General features: G+C 35.2%; 3 protein-coding genes across 6 annotated transcripts; 2 read left to right on the top strand and 1 right to left on the bottom strand.

Annotated features, from left to right (window-relative positions):
- The first annotated feature begins 6701 nt into the window (after positions 1 to 6701).
- Positions 6702 to 9425, top strand: LOC133314358 (probable inactive purple acid phosphatase 24). Of its 3 annotated transcripts, XM_061515836.1 has the most exons (4): positions 6702 to 7036; positions 8191 to 8282; positions 8773 to 9014; positions 9092 to 9425. In XM_061515836.1, the coding sequence occupies exons 1-3, from the start codon at positions 6833 to 6835 to the stop codon at positions 8966 to 8968; spliced, it is 492 nt and encodes a 163-aa protein (XP_061371820.1). In that variant the 5' UTR covers positions 6702 to 6832; the 3' UTR covers positions 8969 to 9014; positions 9092 to 9425. The 3 variants fall into 3 exon arrangements, with proteins under 3 accessions (XP_061371820.1, XP_061371822.1, XP_061371819.1); XM_061515838.1 differs by having other exon boundaries at positions 8191 to 8253; positions 8773 to 9425; XM_061515835.1 differs by having other exon boundaries at positions 8773 to 9425.
- Positions 9426 to 10630: 1205 nt separating this feature from the next.
- LOC133314347 (uncharacterized) lies at positions 10631 to 16648 on the bottom strand. The gene is made up of 7 exons (XM_061515818.1): positions 16093 to 16648; positions 15791 to 15980; positions 15433 to 15683; positions 15154 to 15268; positions 12737 to 12829; positions 12192 to 12335; positions 10631 to 11067 (listed from the first exon to the last, which is right to left on the bottom strand). Exons 1-7 carry the CDS (start codon positions 16488 to 16490, stop codon positions 10951 to 10953), a joined length of 1308 nt encoding a protein of 435 aa, XP_061371802.1. The 5' UTR covers positions 16491 to 16648; the 3' UTR covers positions 10631 to 10950.
- Positions 16552 to 19775, top strand: LOC133314348 (uncharacterized). Of its 2 annotated transcripts, none has more exons than XM_061515820.1 (6): positions 16552 to 16842; positions 16933 to 17103; positions 17189 to 17278; positions 18202 to 18321; positions 18394 to 18464; positions 19588 to 19775. In XM_061515820.1, exons 1-5 carry the CDS (start codon positions 16669 to 16671, stop codon positions 18415 to 18417), a joined length of 579 nt encoding a protein of 192 aa, XP_061371804.1. In that variant the 5' UTR covers positions 16552 to 16668; the 3' UTR covers positions 18418 to 18464; positions 19588 to 19775. The 2 variants fall into 2 exon arrangements, with proteins under 2 accessions (XP_061371804.1, XP_061371803.1); XM_061515819.1 differs by having other exon boundaries at positions 19463 to 19775.
- The last annotated feature ends 1177 nt before the right edge of the window (positions 19776 to 20952 follow it).

The raw sequence follows: 20952 nt of genomic DNA, 5'->3' as shown, positions 1-20952 counted from the left end.
AATACTCCTTCTCCTTGGATGCTTGCTAGGTAATGGCAAGGTGGAGGCTTCAAGTGTTTAGGTTTATTTTTCTTAAGACTACGATAATGTCTTGAGGTTAGGTGGGGGGCACAATTAGTCACTGACATAAATAAACTTGGACCAAATTAAACTTCTTTAACAGACTTAATTTATCTAATGACCACATAAGATACTAGCAATGTTTTGCGGCCAAAACTAATCGAGTTGATCAAGTGATCTACCTTTCTAATTTGGATATCATGCCGACATCATCCCTCACATCGTCCTTCATATTTAGTTGAGAACAAGGATAGAGTATCATCTCTCTTGATTGACTAAATGAAGCTTTTCACAGAACTACAAATCTTCTTCTATTAGCTCTAAGATGAATCATGACTCCTCATGATTGCTTACTATACATAGATTCCCGAGTCAACTAGAAGTCATCCAAGTCCTACAGATTATTGTGAACGACTAATCCCTTGTAGGGGACTGTGAGTCTTTTCGGCATGTCCATCTATACTCATGTATTCAGGTTATACCCAAGAGTACATTGTTCTCCTTATTTTCAGGCGGATAGAGTTCTACAGTCAAAGTATAACCATAAGACCTGGTGTTCGATGACATCTTCAAGTCTAGGATGATCCGCACTACCAAACGATGAGAGACATTATAAATCCAATGATACTCTCTACAATGAATCCTTGTGGAGTCTCTTGGCGGATCAATTCAGGGCCATATGTTGTCTAACAGATCCATCCACGAAATCAGCTAAGGCATCACCATGCTTGCATTCTATGAGGTCCCTACCTTGTATCTCCATACAAGTAGATGATGTTATACTAGTCTTATTGAGATCACCAATGCCCTACCTATCTTGGTGATTCAAGACTAGGAACAAAGTTCAGGCAATATACACGTAGTGTCCTCGAGTCCTCATGATCATGATCCCTATCATGGGTCCTCGAGTGAACACATGTTCTATTCATAGGACCTTTATCTTTAAACGCATATTAACCATAAATACAGGCGAGACATAAATATGACAAAAATAAAGTATGCTCAAATATATAAATTATGAAATACCAAATAATACAAGATGTTCATTTGATAAAACAGATTATCTCTAAGACACCTACATATTAACAATCTCCAACTTGGCCTAGAGCTAATCAGGTCGACGTGTCAAACCTAAAGACTCATAATGACTATCATGTTTTTGCTGCGGAACGCCAGTCGTTTAGTCCCTGTTAGTATGAATATGTTCTAAATATTAGTACAAATGCAATAATTGTTGACTTGTGTGAGGGAATGACTTTAAGTACAGAAAAGTAAAGAAAAGAGAGATAGAGAGAACAGAGTGGGAGAGCTGTCTATTTTTTTTTAACTTTTTGATTCCACTAACATTTGTTTTTTGCTTTTTTGCAAGGTACGACACTAAAAAGCACTCAAAAGGGCATCCAACGTGCAACAAAGCAGAGCAGAACAGAGAATGTTGTTGGACATGTCTGAGTGTCCGAGAATCATCCTTGGAAAATGATAATATGGGGGACAACTCAGCCTATTCTTAACCACTTCAACCATTTCTCTTCATAAGATTAGAAAGGAGGAGACGTCCTCAATCCAACGGTGCAAGGAACGACTCATGTTAATAACAAGAATGCCATCACAACACTTGTCTTATAAATAGAAGATCAAACAAAGGAAAATGGATCGATCAATTAATTTTTTGCAGGAGCAAGCTTTTCTGAAACACACCTTACTCTTTCTTTTCTCCATTAAGTCTCCACACGAGCAAATCTTATTCACAATATCCATTTTTATTTTACCACTGTGGTATTGAGTATTTGTTTTTACTTAGTTATTTTGAGTTTGTAATTTCTCTTCAGTCTTCTACATTCCTTTCATTCTGTATCCCGGATCTATGAAATTTTAGTTTGTTGAAACTTTGTTTGTATTTTTAGCCATGTCTGTGAACATGAGCTAATTTCTCTTTGGCATGGATAATATGTGGAATTATAAATGCTCTGTAATTGAATCTTAGTTACTGAATCTAATGGATTTATGTTGTTGATTTTAATATCTTGTATCATTGGAAATTGAATATGACTGGGAAAAAAAATTTCATAAGGAAGGGATTTTAGACTGCTGAACAATAGGAGAAAGGTGAAGGGTGTGGAAACACTTTCACTGGTTGCCGTAAGAATAAGTAACCACCTCGTCTGTTTAAGGTTCTGATATAAGTAATTGTTGGTAACAAAGTCGCCATAGGAATATGGGATTTTGTATACCATTTTAGCCCAAGAGCTTAAGGAATCAACGTTGGAAATGAAAAAGACCTGAACAAGTCTATTGGACAAGGTCCTGAGCCTAGATTACAGCTAGTTTATAGTGGATCAGTGCATCCATCCCTTTTCTTTTAATAGTCGTTCTGCTTATCATATCACCTGTGTTATTTCTTGAACTAGCTCATTTTATTTTCTGTTTACCTTTACTTTATTTTCATGGCTTGTCTTGTTGCACAATTATTTGTTGAAATGGTGGGAAAGTTACATTGTTTCCCTTGTTCACTGGTGTCTGATCGAGATGCTATTTTCTTGAGAAAATTTTGGCAGAATCTTTTCAAATACAGTGGCACCTAATTACGTATGAGTATCACATATCATGCTCAATCGGATGGGCAGACGAAAGTCACGAATCGCTATTTGGAACAGTACTTGCATGCATACTGTCATGACCAAAATAATCGATGATCTAGTGTATTGGCGTGTACAGAACTTCATTACAACACCTCGGTCCATTCACAAATCGAAATAACACCATTTCACGTGCTATATGGCAGGTTGTTGAATCATAGGTCAAGAAGACTATGATATTGAAGTTTTGATGATAACAAAACACCTACAAAGGCTCAACATAGCTCAACATGGATGCTCTCAATGGAAGGCATGACAATAAGTCCTAAATGGTACTAGAAGACCAAAGCAAAGTGCAAAATTGATAAGGCTACTCAAATGTGCAAAGTCAAGATAGAAGTCAAAGCTTTTCAAGTTAGAAGAAGGACTACAAGACTCTAAAGACTTGAAGATCAATGAAGAGAGTTGAAGACATAGTTCTTATTATTTGTAATGTCTGTTTAAAGTCATAGAACTTATAGGAATGAGTTTATTGAGCTTTAACTTGAAAGTTGCATAAATAGATCATAAACTCATGCATTAGTGACACTTACACTTTTAATCATGCATACAAGATCACACGTGCACACACATCAAAAGTTGTTATAAGTGTGGAATATGATCATACATATGCTAGATGTCATTAAAAAGTATTTAGAAGTCATTAAAATAATTAAAATTCGAAAAGATAGCTGAAATCTAAGCTTTTGATATGAAGTAATAGATTAGATAAATGAAGTAATCGATTACCTGGGTTCTTTGAAGAAGAAATTGATTACTTGATGAACAATAATCGATTACCTAAAGTCTCTGAAGAAATAATCGATTAACCATGAAAAGTAATCAATTACTCCTTGTCTTAAGTGACTTAAAGCTTAAGTAATTCAAATTTTTAGATGTCCAACGACTAATAACTTGATAGGACACCTATATAAATATATTCTAAGAGTTTCTAAACAAGGATCAACATTGGAAATCACCACACACATAGAATTCAGATTGAACCCTCATTTGGTCTACTTTTGCATATCCTTGAGGAAAAACTCAACCACTCTCTCGTTTCTTAATCTTTTTTTGATCTTTTTGAGAATTCTAAATGTTGAAAGACTGTTCTACATCTGTTTGAATGAATTTGATTGCTGTAATTGTTTGTGACACAAGTGGAGTGATCCTAAGGGTCTTAGGTTGAGTTTGATCAAGGTGTGATCATATACTTGTGAAATTCTTCTTGTAAATCAATTTTTCTAGCACCGGTTGAAAGCTAGAACATAGTGAAATAGATCGACCTCAGTCTGGATGTAGCTTTTAAGTGGTTAGATCATGAACCAAGATATATACGGTGTGATTCTTTCTTACCTTATCTCTTTGATTTGAATGCTTATAACTTGTTTTCTGAATTATACATGTTCTATTGAATTTGTTTAAGGCATGGGAATCATTAGTTTTCTGTTTGATTACGTTCTTGAATGTTTTCTTGAATAAGGTATTGAACAACATTGATTTTCTTCACATTTTCCTTCTAATTTTGATTCTGCTGTTAAACCTCAGAATTACATGTTATGTAATATGTTTTAATTCTGTTTTTGTGTTGGAAAAATATTTATACTCTGTGAATTGTTTTTGGTTGAAATTTGATTAAAAGGGTTTTGTTTTACATTGTTTCTTGAAGAAGAAGTAAAACACAATTCACCTCCCATCTTGTGTAATTGTTTAGCCATCTTTTCTTTTCAATTGGCCTCAAAGCTTAGGTTCTCTTACTGTAGGTTTAATCACCTAGAGATAAAGATCCATAATATAACTAGTTTTAACAATGATTTATCTCAAGAGGGTAATTCAACAAATAGGTCACCGTATTTCAATGGAACCGGTTATGCTTATTGGAAGTCTAGAATGCAAATCTTCTTGGAATATGTAGATTTAAGAGTTTGGAAAATAGTTGAAGAAGGTTATGATTTTTCTACTGCTTTGGATGACAATGGTCAAAGGGTTTCCAAAAAAGTTAAGGATTTTAATGACCTAGAACTAAAAGAAGCTCAATGGAATGTCAAAGCTAAGAATTTGATTACAAATGCTCTAGGAGAGATGAATATTTTAGGATCTTATCTTGTAAGACCGTTAAGGAAATAATGGTGTAACAATGAGTATCAATATGAATGAATAAAGTTACATGATCCATTCTTTCTCTTAGGGTGCAACACATTGCCACTGTTATTATATACTTCAATCACACTCCTTCTAAGGCTATAGAACTCATAAAAAAGCAACAAAAATCAAAAACTAGATTAAATCTCCTAACAAAATCACTAACTTTAAGCTCCCCTAAAGGCACCTTACTATTAGAATCAACTTTCAATACTTCATCAAAGTTGTATCTTCTTTTATAGGTTTTCCCAAACAATATAAACTCGATTGAATCTTGTAACAACATCTTTAGCTGTGAGCTCACCTTAAGGCCCTTTACAGTTAGAATCAACTTTCAATACTTCATCAAAGTTGTATCCTTTTTATAGGCTTTCCAAAATAATTAGTAATAACTAGAAACTGGATTAAATCTTGTAACAACATTAGTAACTTTGAGCTCCCTTAAGGCCATTTACCATTAGAATCAACTTTCAATACTTCCTTAAAGTTGTATCTCTTTTTATAGGCTTTTCAAAACACTAAAGAATGTCAAATTTCATTGTTTGTAGCTCATGATATGATCAAAAGGTTGACATTAGGCCAAATCCTATGACAACACCACTATACTAACTTCAACTCAATTTAAGCTACTTTAACACTAAAATTAGATTTTGACTTCTTCAACAAAGTTGTAAATCTGCTTCTTAGATTTTCAAAACACCAAAGAATGATCCAATCTGATGTTCATAGCTCTAGTTATGAGTAGAAATCCAACATTGGAACAAATCCAATGATATCAGTAGAAGATATTCTACTAAGCTTTCCATCACATCAAAGAACATCTAAATCCATGATGTTTAACTAAATTACCAAAACTAGACCAAATTTCGCAATAACATCCTATGCTAACTTGAAGTTGTGATCTAAGTCCTTTAATTTCAAAATTAGATTTTATTCTTTTCATCAAAATTTTAGGTCAACATCTAAACTTTTCATAATACTATAGAATGTCCATATCTAAGGTTTATAGCTCAAAATATAATAACAAACTTGTTCTTATCCGGCCGGATGGACTTGCCCAGCTAGCACAAGTAGCTGCCCGACAAGACCACCACTGCTTGGCATGTGGAGCACATGACTCTCTTATACACATGTCCTTTCACACTCCCCACACACGCATGACTTTGTACACGTCAGGGGTCTTGTAGCCTCACACCTAAAGGCGTTCGCAGGGCTGAAAACAATTATGACATCACACTTTGCGCACTTGGAATGAATCTCCCGCCTCCTATTTAAGGGGACCTTAGCTCCCTCAATATTCATCTTCTTTGTTTGCTCTCCATTATTATTACTCCGTTGAACTCTCACCTCAACCATAGTTGTTACCCTTAAACCCATCCCCCTTTAGCACCCTCAACACGACTGAGGCTAATTCGGTGACATCTCATAGCTTTGGTCTATAACATTGCGTGTTTCATCTATGTCATAACAATATACTTCATAGTCTTGTGAAACAGATCTGTACCTAACTTAAACAATGTGTTGTCGTGACGAAAATGACGAGTGTGTGAAACGAAGGAAGAAGAATATGTTACCCCTTATCGTTTTCCTTATTTTTGAACGAGTCAACCAACAAACCTTTCTATCATCAATTTATTATAATTTTATCTGTTTGTTATTTTTATTGTGGTGTGTGCGCGCGCGCTTCTAAGATTCTTGATAAGGTTGAAGGAGGTTAAAAGTTCGATTGACGTGTATATTACGTTGTATTGTACACTCATGAGATTACCCAATCATCTTTGTTTTTCTTTCGAAAAGGCCAAATCACTACTCTACTCTTCCGTCCTATAAATTTATACTATTTAGAGTACGCTTCCCTCGTATAGATATGAATATCACAAGACTCTCTCACAGTTTTCGAAGTTGACACGGAAAGAGAATAATAGTCAGAAGTCTACTTAACCTGTGAAAGCTTTTTCTGCTTTGTAGGAGATAACTTTTTTTTTTTCGCATCATCTTTCATTCGGAAAGATTAAATGGAAGGGAGTGTTGGGAATATGTTGAAGCTAAATATGATAATAGTGATATTGTGGTTTTCCAAATTGAGCATGGGTTTGGTTCATAATGATATGAATGGATTTGGAGAGCAGCCACTGTCCAAGATTGCCATTCACAAGACCATTCTTGCGCTCCGTAGCTCGGCCTCTATTACAGCAGCCCCGTATGTCTTGGGCAATAAGGTAATTAACACAGGGGATGTTTGGTTGAGAAGAAATTTTTTGAATATTAGTAAAATGTAATTACTAAGGAAATAGTTGGAAAGTGAGTTTGGTAGGAAAATGTAAAAAAAGTTGTTTGGTTGACCGAAATATTACCAGGAAAATTTATTTAAATTTGCAAAATCTATGTTCGGGAGAAACTTCGCACCTGTTTTTTCACTTTCCCAGATATCTCAAAATACCACATCTCAAGTGGTATTCTGTAACAGTGAATTCCATCTAAAAATCAACACAAAAATCATTTCCCCATTTATCCTAATTGCCTAGTTTTTTTTTTTTTTTTTTTTTTGATAACAAGTATTTTTTTTTTAAACATGAACCAAACGTGGTATTTTTCAATATCCACTTACACTTTCCTATCAATCTCAAAATAAATCTTCTACCAACTAATTCCCTGTATGTGTTTTTTTTCCTGATTCATTTCGACTAGTTGGGTGGAGTCGGGTAGGACCACAAACATATGTTGCTTTAATTTTAAATGTTCAACTCATTTCATATATTATTATATAATTTTTATCAGTTAATTACAGCTACTCTCCCTTTATGCAGCAAGCATTTTGAAGGAAAAGGAGACCAGTACTCTAATCCCTATTATTATTGGTTATTATTTGGGATTAATATTTCTTACACATATAAAAGCATGTGTGGTCCATGTGAAAGGAAGGAAGAAAAAAAAAACAAAAACATAAGCTCCACGTATTTTTATGTTTGTGTAGGAGATAAAATTATCTTATTATTTTTTGGGTTTAAAATGTTCATCTTTAAAATAATAGGGACTTTGAAAGAAAATGTTTAACATTTGTAACTAACATTGCATTAATTCAATATCTGTAATGTGTTACAAATATAAAGTCAAATCTTATTTTTTTAACGAGTTCCAAACCTAAAAGTTTATTTATAAATCAAATATTTCTTATTTTTACAAATCCTAGACACATCATATAGATCAGTTTGGTCTATTTTGAAATTCTAACCCCTTTGGCCAATTTACTGTCTTGGTAGTGAGTCATTTTGGTTTATCACAAGTAAACAACCACATGCCATGCAGTATGCTTTAGCCTTACAGTATTTAATATATAGAATTAACAGTTGTGCTTTTACATATATGGTTGCAGGGCGAGGATACCGAATGGGTGACTGTAGAACTAAAGTCCCCAGAACCATCTATAGATGATTGGGTGGGAGTTTTTTCTCCAGCAAATTTCAAGTAATGTGCAACTCTCTTTCTCATGGGGAATATAGATTTAGTACTAATTATATAAAATGAGAATAGATCCTCTCATTCTCATTTTAACGTGTAAAAAAATTTCAGTCATTTATTGGAGAGAATAATAATCAATAAGACATGAGAGGATAGTTTACCAAAAATTATAAAACTCATTATACTCACTAGATCACCCCATAATAAGGGACACTCATCCCACCAACTTAAATTTTCACAGCCAATGTATATCTTGTTCATGGTGGAATGGTATACAATTTTTGGCCATGGCATTAAATATGAACATCTCACTATTGTTGACACAAACTAAAGGAAATACTCTTTTTCTACAATTGTGTCCTTATGAATTCATCGTTATGCCCTTCGGTCTTACAAATGCTCCCTCAACCTTTCAATCAATTATGAATGACATTTTTAGACCCAATTTATACAGCTTTATCATCGTTTTCTTTGATGACATTCTCATTCATAGCAGGTCAATCGAGGATCTCATGCAGCACTTGTCAGTGGCGTTGAATGTCTTGCAGAAAAATGAATTTTATGTGAAGGTTAGTAAATGTTCTTTTGCAGCCTCAGAGATTGCTTATCTGGGTCATATAAAGTCCGATTGTGGTGTTAAAGCTGATCCAGCCAAAACTCAGCCATGGTGGAGTGGCCCACACCAGCATTAATCAAACAACTTCGAATGTTCCTAGGTCTCACTGGCTATTATCGGAGGTTTGTGCATGGATATGCTTCCATAGCATCACCTCTAACTGATTTACTAGTTGCTAACAATTGGTCTTGGTCCTCAGAAGCAGAATTGGCGTTTGTTACCTTGAAAACAGCCATGGCTTCAACCCCTATTCTTGCACTACCTGATTTCTATCTTCCATTTGCTATTGAAACTAACTGACACATCCAACCTATGTGCATTACCTGGTCTGTGCATGGCAGCAACATCAACCTATTGTAAGGGTTCCTTCTTAGTTGGTAATTCATGGAGTCTGTAATTGCAATTTCTTAGTTGGTCATTCTGAGTAGTGCTAAGAGTTCCTTCTTTATTGTAAGGGTTGTGCCCAGTTAGTATTGTAGAGAACGCTGCTTTCATTTCCTTATTCATATTGTAAGGGAATTGTCCCAACCCTTTATTAATGCAATAGTTGATAATCGTGTTTTTTCAGTGATTCAGTGATCTTAAAATACTATTCAGTGATCAACACAGGATCCTTTTATGAGACCATGGATTCAGGTGGAGAATGTGGAGTTCCTGCAGAGACCATGTACTATTTTCCTGCTGAGAACAGAGCCAAATTCTGGTATGTTACATTAATCTACATGCAAACGATGATACGTTTGCCTTTAGTAAATCAAATTATCTTCCCTATATTAAATTTATCATGCCACTTTGTCCAAGATGGTCAATATTACCTTGACCGATTGTTACCTATCCATTATTTTTATAACTTCATCATGCATATGCAAAAAGACATCTATTCATCCTTACAGTTATGGTGCAGTTTCTAGTTTCGCCAGCAACAATTGGGATGCACTGTTTTTTTTTTTAAAAAAAAAAAAATTCCAAATGAATGATGAGAATTGAAAACATGCAGGTATGCAACAGATTATGGAATGTTTCGTTTCTGCATAGAAGACAGTGAGCATGACTGGAGAGAAGGATCAGAACAATACAAATTCATTGAGCATTGTCTTGCAACAGTTGATAGAAAGCAACAACCATGGTTAATCTTTTCAGCTCATCGTCCACTTGGATACTCCTCTAATAGTTGGTATAGCTATTCCACTTGAGCATGACTTTGGGTTTTCCAAACTGACAGCGTTCAATCACTCATATCTCCTCTTTGAGTACAAGAAAAGTAGTGACGGAAAAGTACATGACTCGTTTACCATTTCAAGGGACTACAGAGATGTCTTGGCCTGTGTCCACGATGGTTGCGAGAAAACTACTCTAGCATCTTGAATTATGGATCCATATTATGTAGTAGACTTGATATGGTCTTGAAATGAAATAATATATGGTCAAAATAAATAAGATTTAGGACGCACGGATATAAATACAAAACACTCGAGACACTGAAACGTTAGTGACCATATGAGTAAGGCAAATTTTGAAAAATTATAAGACATGATATGACTATACTATAAAAGAGACATAATATTAATGAAAATACAAATTTTTAATAAAAATAAAAAACATCAATATTCCATAAGTCAGCTTTATCATTGTGAAAATAATAAAATATTATTATATATTTAATTATTGTAGCATTTCGAAGTCTGATAGAGGAAGTCTGGCCGACAACTTAATATATATGATCTGAATTCAAGCTTCAATTTATAATATACTGTACAATTCATATGCTACACCGTAACTACATAACTCAAACAAATACAACATATCAATATCAGCTGTCAGAATCAAATAAACATACAATTTGGTTTGCAAATCGCAACTTGGGTATGACTACTATTACAATTCACAACTCATTGTCTCAGCACGTGAGGTAGCTAGCAATTTTGTGAATCGTCAATATAAATTATGGAAGCCTTCACAGAAATAAGCATCATAGTGAACCAAAAATTAAGGTGAAAACTTTTAACATTGCACTGGGGGATAAAAGGCTGACATTTGCAATCCATAGTGCATTCCCTATCAACCATCCATCTCAATATCACAAGATTTGCTTTCTTGATCATCTGGTGAACTGACAGATCCCAACAGATCATCAATTCTGAGGGGAGAGTGTCGAACACTATATTGGAACATAACCTATAAGAGAAAATTTGCAGCATGATTAAAATCAAAACCTTGAAAACAATGAATCGTAAAAACAGTAATTGTGAACAATGTATGATGTTCTCGAAAGTTTTCTTCAGAAAAACGGTAAATCAGACTAAAAGCAGAACAAACATGCAAAATAAGCAAACCAATGTAATTCATTTGATAAAATTCTCCTACTATCTCCAGCATTCTATCTCATCTCTGAGCATTTACTTGGTCAGTCTCACATGGATATCAGCAAAATGTACAAGAAAGCAACAAGGAAAATCAATTTTAATAATTCTTCTCAGGAAACTGTCATTTTCTGTAAAGCGAAGCAGTTTCCATAACCCATAATGTGAATTAAAGAAATCATGACAAAGTCGTGTCAGCAGGTTGAAGAAATGATTGCCTTTTGAAATATCAGTGTTAATGGAAAAATTACAAGGCACTTACGAAATATAATAATGATAATGATGAAATGAGAAGAGAGGGTAAAACCAAATATAAACCTCTGAACAATTCACCACTCATAAAGCACCTAAACTAAGATACAAGTTAATCCTTTTCTATAAAGACAAGTCCCCAGCAATCCTAATGGTATAAAGATAAGAAACTTAACTGAAACCTTAATTGTAAAATTTCTCAAATTACCAAAACCTCAAATCCTTGCACCAATAGTCATCACTAATCACTAATTATATAATATTAAGTAGAATTTACACTGATAATCAAATGGTACATCTAATCTGAATAAAATTATATTGGACTAAACTTCAATTTGGTCCTCCAAAGATTTTCACATCAAATAAGTCTTCCAAAGATTAAAAGTGTCATCAGAAATCAAAATAGTCCTTTCATCAAGCTAAGCTACCTACATTAAATTAAGGACCATTTTGTTGGGACTTTAATCTTTGAAAGACGTACTTAATGTCAAGATATTTCGATTGATGTTAAGTGAATCTTACCAAATTGGTAGTTCAGTAAAAATTATATTCCCTAAAAATTTTTTCTAATAACATTATTACATTTTCCATATTGATTTGCTATCCATCGAGAGCAAAATGTTAATCTTCAAATGAAACAATAAGTTGCAGATATTTTAGAGGTTTACTAGAATATTCCCTTACAACCTTAGAGAAACTATCAGCAGAGGCACGAGCTCGATTGACCTTGCCAAGATAATTGAGATTAGCTCTCTCAAGCTTGCCGTCCACCAAAACCAATCCTCCCTCTCCAATTGCAAAACGTAGAAGACATCCAGGCTCTAACCCTGACTGCAATATTGAAGAAAGTCACATAAGAATTACTTGGTAAAAGATAAAAAAGAAAAATGAGTTTGATGCCTAAGACGCAAGCTTGTTTATTGCTACTGTTAGAAAAATATGATAAAAAACCTATTAGTGTGACCTTCATCTAACAGCTTAAGTTGTTGGATTGAATTGGTTGCTTTATAGTATAACATTGCATGACTGAAAGTCTATCATACTACCCTTCCAGAATTATTATTTCTCGGCCAACCATTTCTATCAGTTCAGTGCTGTAAAAATACATCAATTTCCTAGCAACCATGTAAGATAATACATAGTGGAAGAAAGTTTCAATTGGATAGGCCTCATAACTAGATTAAGCAGCAGCTGACAATTTACACTTATATAAAAACATCTTTCAAACAAACCTGTTGGGTAAAGCTTCCATCTAAACAGCCAAATACCACAGGGGGATCATCAGAGGTAGTCAGTTTTCCATCTTCTTGAAGCTCCAAAACCACCTGGTTTAGAAAGCCAGAAAAACTGATTAATCAACATCACTATATGTAGATTATCTCAAGTAAATATATGAATCAATTTGTAGATTTAGGACCTCTTTAAAGTTGTAATCAGGTATATATATGTGTGTGTGTGTGTGTATCCATTGAAGCGTGGGTTTGAGTTGAGTCAAGTGTATACAGTCTTACACTCTTCCTGTTGTGCCAACTGTAAGAGCTCAGTCATAAGTTTTACAGTCAGTTTCAAAATAATTACCTTTTACAATCAGTTCCCAAATAAAATTGTAGTGTTTCCTGAACTGATATTTCTGACCCTTATATAATTTTCAAAACTGTGCCTTGCCAAAATCTCAAGAGATGCAGATCAAGAAAATGCAAGTTTCACTGATTGTAACATCCCAAGGGCTGGCAAGGGCAAGGAGTGATCGCCGGTGCAAAAGAGAAAAGGCGCGGACAATGAGCGGCTCATGCTAAATCTTGCAGCTGGGGGGATACATGAATGAATCGAATCAACACCTAAAAGAGAGGGATTCCAAAGACCGTGCAGGTATAAGACTGTATAGTTGGGGATAGCTTATAAGAATTAATTAGTACTACCTATACTAACAAGATGCATCTACTTTTCGGTAACCTGGAACGGAAGAACTCCATAGTTAAGCATGCTTAACTTGGAGCAATTCTATGATGGGTGACTTCACGGGAAGTTTTCCCATGCAGAGTGTGAGTGAAAACAAAGCACGTTGAAAAGTCTCGTGTTAGTTTGTAGGGATAGTCATTGATCTTGCAAGCGGCCGGAGCGTTACAAGTGGGGTATCAGAGCAGGGCCTCGCTCCTAGTACGGTATGGTTCGAGGACGAACTAGGCGGAAGCTGGTGGGCATATAACATCCCAAGGGTTGGCAAGGGCAAGGAGTGATCGCCGATGCAAAAGAGAAAAGGCAGGAACAATGAGCGGCTCATGCCAAATCTTGCTGCTGGGGGGGGTACATGAATAAATCGAATTAACACTGTACAGATATGGGACTGTACAGTTAGGGATAGCTTGTAAGAATTAATTGGTACTACCTATACTACTTTACCGTAGCCCGGAACGGAAGAACTCCATAGTTAAGCGTACTTAACTTGGAGAAATTCTAGAATAGATGACTTCCTGGGAAGTTTTCCCAGGAAGTGTGTGAGTGAGGACAAAGCACGCTGAAAAGTCTCGTGTTAGTTTGTGGAAACAGTCATTGATCTTGCAAGCGGTTGGGCGTTACGCTGATACAAACACAAAACTACATCCAAATTTCGAAAAGACAAACAATCATATCATCCTTTTTTCCATCTTATATTTAACCATACTATATGCAACATTACATGTGCACCACAGAAACACTTCTCCATCTATACCTTTGGAAACTTAGTACAAGATGTCAAACAAATATTATAATAATAATGAATGTAGGGTTCGTTTTTTCTGTAGTCAATGTAGATAAGAGCCCAAAACAACGTCGTTTTGAGACGGAAATCCAGGTATTTTAGTAATTATAATTTATTTCAGGGTTATAATAGTCTTTCTCATTATAATTTTTTAATCTTTTGCTCTAAAACGACATCGTTTTAGGAGTGAATGTAGATAACTTATCTACATTCACTGTAGAAACATTAAGGCCGTGAATGTAATATGTTATTTATTTACAACTTCAAAAAATATTATTGAGTTTCATCTAACCATGATGGTACAACCATTATACCTTTATTATGGAGCATCAGGGCAATTTATTCAACAAGGCATAATAGCCTATGTTTGACATTCACATGTCCATAATGTTATGGTAACTTCCATTCTAAAACGAAGGGAAGAGGGGGAGGGGAGGGAAATGTCAACTTTAAACAATTGGAACTTAGAAGATTGCTAGAGGCTGCTACGACATAGGTGGGTGATTTTCTCCGATTTCTGTAATAACAAGATCTAGTTCACCAAACAAGATTCCATAAAAAATTGTGTAAAGGAACACTTGTTCAGACACAGTATCTCTACAAACACTTAAGACTGTATCAGAGCAAGAATATTTTTGCATTGATATTGCCTAACAGAGTAGTGTACTTTTGCTTCAAAATCATAATTGCCCGATTTTCTTAGAGAATATATAGTCGCAATGAATATGAAGCAAGTAAAATTGATCCATAAAGTGCCTAAAAAGGGTACCAACAGTCCATACATACACTGTTCAAACATAAAGGTTAAAAATCCGAAAAAGCAAATGAACGAAATATATTATATACAGTAAAGAAGAGGCACAGAAAGCCAAACAATGAAAAAGATGCAAAGGAAGCAAGGGAAAACACCTGCTGTTGGTTTGGAACCTGTCCTTTGCTATCCGTGTCCATAACATATTGACTACAGTTCTCATCCTTCCAAACTAATGCTAGCGGCGTAATTCCTGTCTGGTAGTGTGCATGCCTAATAACGAAATCAAATCAAAACGAATTACCCAAAATAAGAGCCTACCAAATAGAAATAGCAAGCAAACTTAACGACTGTTGGAACTAGCTATTGGCTACAACACCAACCAAAACTGAGTTTTATTTCAAGACAAAACTTGCAATGAAAGAAATAGTTATTACTTGCTATAAAAGAGAAGACCGTCCTTGACATAAGGCACTGGTGCCGTATAAGCAGCATGGAGACCGCTCCGGTCACAACCGTACACCGGAACCAAACTGAACCTATACTTGTGATAATACGAGGGAGGGTCACAAGCACCGGTCTCGGCAAGCTTGGAATTCAACCAAAAGAACCTGAACTCAGCGGTGCAATCGTAGAGCGAGTAACCCCGCCAGCAAACCATGTCAATAACGTAGTAAGTTTGATCCACCTGCTAACCCCGAAACCACACAAAAGTCACCAAACAAAACACCAACGTTAAAAAAAAAAAAAAAGAACAGGACACACGACATTTTATTTACCAAGGAAACTAATAACCTCGTGAAAGATGCAATCCAATATAGAGTAAAGCTGAGAAGAACCGGATGAGACGTCCTTCTTCCTTGCCCCGTTAGGCAACGCCGAAGGAAAACGATGCAGTATCGACCCGTTCCTTAAACGACTTATCGTTGTTCCGTTACAAGAAACGACAAAACACCGTTTCCCAGAAGGCCTTGCAAACACAAACCTGAAAAAATAAAACAGATAGAGAAATTGGATAATTCAGTGGATGTGTCATGTCTGTTCGAGTTGTGAAGCAGAGGTTCGAGGAAATTAAGGTAAAGGAACAAGGACGGGACCAGTCATGTGTGAGCCTGTCGGGGATATCGATCATCCATTCAGGGAGCATGAGCTGTTTGGCGAACCATTTGCGAGCTTCTGCGCCTTTCAGTTTCGAGGCCTCAAGGACGTCGAGGTCCCTATGCGAAGGCTCCGGGTTCTCCTCGGGTTCGGGTTCGGGTTCGGGGATAGGGAAATCGGGCGTTTGGGATGGGAGAGAGAATGCGGTGGAGGCCAAGAAGCGAGCGTGGTGCTGAGCGTCGCGCCGATTCTGTGCCTGCCGGAGCAGAGATTGTTCCCTGCGCCTCTCTTGATCGGAGATAACCGGTCGTTTAAACGGACGGCGGAGATCGTGCGGTGGCATGGCTTTCTCGGCACAGTGACAATTCTCGCTCGCTCTGAGGTTGTTCCTTAACATAGTTCAGCGCGTCTTTACTTTAGTATCGTTTTGAATGTTTTTTCGTGGGCCTCATTTACAGGCCCAATTAAATTGTCGGCCCAATTAAAACGTTGTCACTTTTACAACTCGCGGTAGCTGCTATGCTACTAGCGGCAAAGGAAATCATCACTGAAGTGAAGAAGGGTGTGGGGGGTTTATGGAGGAAAGTTTATGGGGTCATTTGCCGGTGCTGTTAAGGGCGAATTCCAAAGAATCAATTGAATACGTTCTTGAAGCTCTTTGGAGAACACGAAAAACCGGTCTTCACTCTTCTGAACGACGCATCATCCAAGACATGCTACAACTCCAAAACGACTCTGACCTCGACCCAGTACTCTACCCTCTTATCTCTCTCTCTTTCACAGTTTTTACTTTGTTGATTTCTTCTGGTACTCATCATCATTGTAACTCTTATCTGCAGCTTCTGGTTTGTCTCCGAATGTTAATCAGGAAGTGTGTTTATGAGGATACATGCAAGGATGATATTCCAAAACTGTTTCCCAGTGAAGTTCTGCCTGAATTGCAAAAGCTGTTGACACTTCTGTTGCACAAGTTTCAGCCAGTGTGGCAGGAAGATGTGTTGAAAGATCAGGTCAGCTATTTTACTGTGTGTTTTGTTTGTGAGCTTGATTGGATACTTTTGTTTTACATTATATTTAAATTTATATTATTTTCAGAATATTGTGCCTCGATTAAAGTCAATGACATGGAATATGGCTAATATGGATAAAGAATCAAATGACCCTTCGGCTGTTATTAATTTGAAGGTACTTTCCTTCAATTACCTTTTCATTCTGCAATTGCATTTTTTAAAACAAGTTACAAGTAACAGGTGTGCATGTCAATTGGGTCTCTTTGATTGTGTTCTGGTTTTTTGTTTTCTTTTTAAAACTGTTTTGTAGAATAGTTATGGAAATAAGTGTTTTCTATATTATTTTTTGTTTTGAAAGTTAAAAGTCCAAACACAAAACAAAAATAACTTAGACATGTTCTCTAAATTTGATTTTAAAAAAATTTACAATTTTTTAAACTTTTTTACAAAACAAGCTTATACGATATCCGCGATTCCTATTAATTTTTAATCCAATACACAAATTTATTGGTTCTATTATGTTAGCTATATGTTGTGTATCATCTCTTCCAGGTTATATCGCGAATCTTTTAGATAGACCTCTTAAAGAATTAGAAGGTCTAGTATATTGCGATGTGTGATTTGATCAAAATACACCTCCATGAGCTTTGGCAATGTTATTGATCAATTCCATAATGAGTATTGTTTTACCCACCCGAGTTCCACCGAAAAGTCCTATTTTTGCTCCACGACAATAAGGAGCTAAAAGATCATCAAACGGGTTTTTTTGTTTTTTTTCTTCTGTATACCAAAAAACTGTTTTTAGAAACAGTATTCAAACTAGTGTGCTGACTTTATTATTATGTGTATATGTGTTGTATGTGAAATGATTAAGGGAAAACTGTTTCTCCAAAACAATGTCATTTTCGGATTGGGAAAAAGTAAAAGGCTTTTTGAGAATTTTCCTTTTCTCTTGTAACATGGGATTTTCTAAAACACAATGTATTTTTTCCCTCAAATCCCAAAACAGTATCTTCTCTTACAAGAGAAACAACAAACCCAATTATTAAATGTGGTTTTATGTGGTACTATAGTTTTAACTACGGCACCCTTTTTCAGCTTCAAAATGATGCTCGATTTCGTTCAGGAGAGCTGGATGTGAAGTTCCAGTTGGCTACAGATTCTCTAGAGATGATGCTGAAAGCCATGCACTGTATTAGAGACCAGTTTTCAACGATGGTAAATATTGTGCTGAAGTTTGTTCTTGTATTGGCTGTCTGATTTTCTAATGAACTTGTTATATGTTGTCAGGACGAGGCACCAAACGGCCATTAGTACCTGGAAACCAATGCAGTTTCTTACAAGATGCCTCACAAAGAATGGTATGACATGCTTGACTAAATTTTTGCTTGTTGCGTTTAGTTTTATCTGGTATGAATCTTAGTGAACAAAGTTGGTTAAATTTGACTGCCAAAGTAACCTGTGTTTTAGATTTTGTCCTGAGCAATGTCTTTGACTTCCTCATGAATTTACTTAAGTCAAATTGTCTTTGCATGTTTATCTTATAAATGGTCTTCCTGATAGACAATGCGAGGATATTGATTTTGCTTGGTGGTTTGAATTGGACAATTGAGCTAATTATGGTTCAACTAAGTGGTCTTCCATCAACAAAGCTTTATCCCACTAGATGGAGAAGGCGACAAATTAATCTGAAGTTACAATTTCATATTTGAAGTTTTCTTTCCATGGGGCGTAGGTGGGTGAGGGACTGGGTGGTTTTTATTTATATGGGGACAGGGAAGAGGAGGGACTATACTGGATCATGTTAATTAAGAAAATAGAGGAGCAAATAAAATGGATGCCAGTTGTGTTGATGGTGTTTGCTTACAAAAGAGAGACAGATCGGTGCTTTACTAACTTTCAAATTTAGAAGACTTTTTTTCCTAAAAGTTGTGTGTTTTATTTTTGTTAGACTTGAAAGGAGATGAGAAAATCATCATGTAAAATTAACCACAAAGATCTTTGTTATTCCTTATTCAATTCATTTTGTAAACTGAATATTGAAATAATCTGAATTGAATTGCAGCACAAGTTTCTATATTTGAGTTACTCTAAACTCTTCTTTGTTTCTTTTACTTCTTTTTGAGAGGGGATTGCCCCGCCCGGGTGTCAACTGAAAACATATGTAAGATTTCTATGTAATTTAGGTTCTCAATTCTCTAATATGTCGCTCATATAATATGTTATAGATAGACCATAGCGCAATGTAATTTCAACCAAATATTGTTGGTCTAGTTTATATTTGTCTAATACATAAAGCTGATGCTGATTTCAGTTTGATCTGAGTTTGGAAATTTGCTTTGTTTTTCTGGTACAACAGGAGGACACAGATGACAGACCTGGGGAGGGGAAATCGACCTTTGTTTTTCTTTCAAAACGTATATGTATCACTGAATAATTTCATTAGTTTTAAGGATTTTACATTTTTTTTATTTTTTTTTGCAGAAGATAAAAAGAAGGGGGGGAAAAAGAAAAGAGAAAAGGAAGAGGAAGTGAAAAAAAAGATTCTTACTGTTGATGTTGGGTTTGGAGTCTGAGAAACTGGGTTTGTTGCTGCTCAGTTGTCTTTGCTCTTGTTTTTTCATCTCTTATGCCAAAACATTCTATGTGCGTTTTAAAAAAAGAGGGCAATTATTAAATTATCTTTATCACTCTTACAATAAATACATTAAAGCAATTATATAAAATCAAACATAAAATAATTATAAGTATATAAGACAATAAATTAAGAAATATGGATTTAGATTTACAAAAGGAGTAAAATCTAAGAAAATAAAAAATTAATGGATTGAATCATCACATATCTATAACATATTATGTAAATACTTGTATTTTATAAAATTGTAAATGATAATTTTTGTCATCAAAAATTTTCATATCATACTTTTCTATATATAGTGTAATAAATATAAGGTAAACTATTTCTTCAGTCAATGGAGATAAGTTATTTTCGGTGAGCTCAAAATGACATTGTTTTGAAATGGAAATCAAGGTGTTTTTGTAATTCTAATATATTACAGTGTTATATTAGTCTTTATCGCTATAATTTTTTTATCTTATAACCTCAAAACGACGTCGTTTTGAGGTCATTCACTTTATCTCCGGTGACTGGAGAAATATTTTTCTCATAAATATATATCATTTGTAGGGTGTAAATAGGCTATGCTAGTTTTTGGTTTAAAAAAGTCAGGCCTGCGCAAAAAAAAAAAAAAAAAAAAAAAAAAACTTAGGCTTGGCCTGACCTGTTAGCTTATGTAGACTCAAATTATAAGTTTATCCTAACCTATATTTAAAAAATAATAGTCTTGACCTAGGTCTGTTAGTTTGTTTAAGCCTATTAAACATTCAATAATTAAAAAAAGAGTAAATATCATTTTTGGTCCTCAAGACAAAACATGAGATCCAAATTAATCCCTTAAAAAAATTACACTTGTGGTCCCTAGTAAATTCAAACGTAGCGCACGTTAGTCCTTCCGTCACTGATGATTGAACGGCGTCAGTAACGTTACTCACGTGTAATGTTACTAATCTGAGTCACATGCCATGTAGGATGGGTAAAACGACGACATGGCCTATATAATAACCCTAACCTAATTAAATGCTGAATTGTATTGTGGTATTTGATTAATCAGATTAATTAAGTGAGAGGCTTAATGCAAAGGTTAGATTAAATATTAATTATTCACATTGTAGATAAAATAAGTAAGAAGGCTTAGTTCAATCAATGTGAGCCTAAGTGAGTGTTTTGGGGTAAAAATGGGTGTAGACAAAATTACTCGGAATGTAAAAGTAAAGTTAGAAATATGATGG

This window comes from Gastrolobium bilobum, unplaced genomic scaffold, assembly GCF_033153095.1.
Source record: "Gastrolobium bilobum isolate Gb01-03AN ecotype WA unplaced genomic scaffold, APGP_CSIRO_Gbil_v1 utg333, whole genome shotgun sequence".
Classification (NCBI taxonomy): Eukaryota; Viridiplantae; Streptophyta; class Magnoliopsida; order Fabales; family Fabaceae; genus Gastrolobium; species Gastrolobium bilobum.
This window is presented reverse-complemented; position numbering and strand designations above follow the sequence as displayed.

What these genes read in the sequence shown, in the direction of transcription:
- LOC133314358 (XM_061515836.1), top strand. Translation starts at nt 6,833, where the DNA reads ATGGAAGGGAGTGTTGGGAATATGTTGAAGCTAAATATGATAATAGTG. An exon ending in CGTATGTCTTGGGCAATAAG is followed by an intron (nt 7,037 to 8,190) that starts GTAATTAACACA and finishes ATATGGTTGCAG; the next exon opens with GGCGAGGATACCGAATGGGT. An exon ending in TTTTCTCCAGCAAATTTCAA is followed by an intron (nt 8,283 to 8,772) that starts GTAATGTGCAAC and finishes CATTCATAGCAG; the next exon opens with GTCAATCGAGGATCTCATGC.
- LOC133314347 (XM_061515818.1), bottom strand. Translation starts at nt 16,490, where the DNA reads ATGTTAAGGAACAACCTCAGAGCGAGCGAGAATTGTCACTGTGCCGAG. An exon ending in TGGATTGCATCTTTCACGAG is followed by an intron (nt 15,684 to 15,790) that starts GTTATTAGTTTC and finishes CGGGGTTAGCAG; the next exon opens with GTGGATCAAACTTACTACGT. An exon ending in ATGGAAGCTTTACCCAACAG is followed by an intron (nt 12,336 to 12,736) that starts GTTTGTTTGAAA and finishes TCAATATTGCAG; the next exon opens with TCAGGGTTAGAGCCTGGATG.
- LOC133314348 (XM_061515820.1), top strand. Translation starts at nt 16,669, where the DNA reads ATGGAGGAAAGTTTATGGGGTCATTTGCCGGTGCTGTTAAGGGCGAAT. An exon ending in AAGATGTGTTGAAAGATCAG is followed by an intron (nt 17,104 to 17,188) that starts GTCAGCTATTTT and finishes TATTATTTTCAG; the next exon opens with AATATTGTGCCTCGATTAAA. An exon ending in CGGCTGTTATTAATTTGAAG is followed by an intron (nt 17,279 to 18,201) that starts GTACTTTCCTTC and finishes ACCCTTTTTCAG; the next exon opens with CTTCAAAATGATGCTCGATT.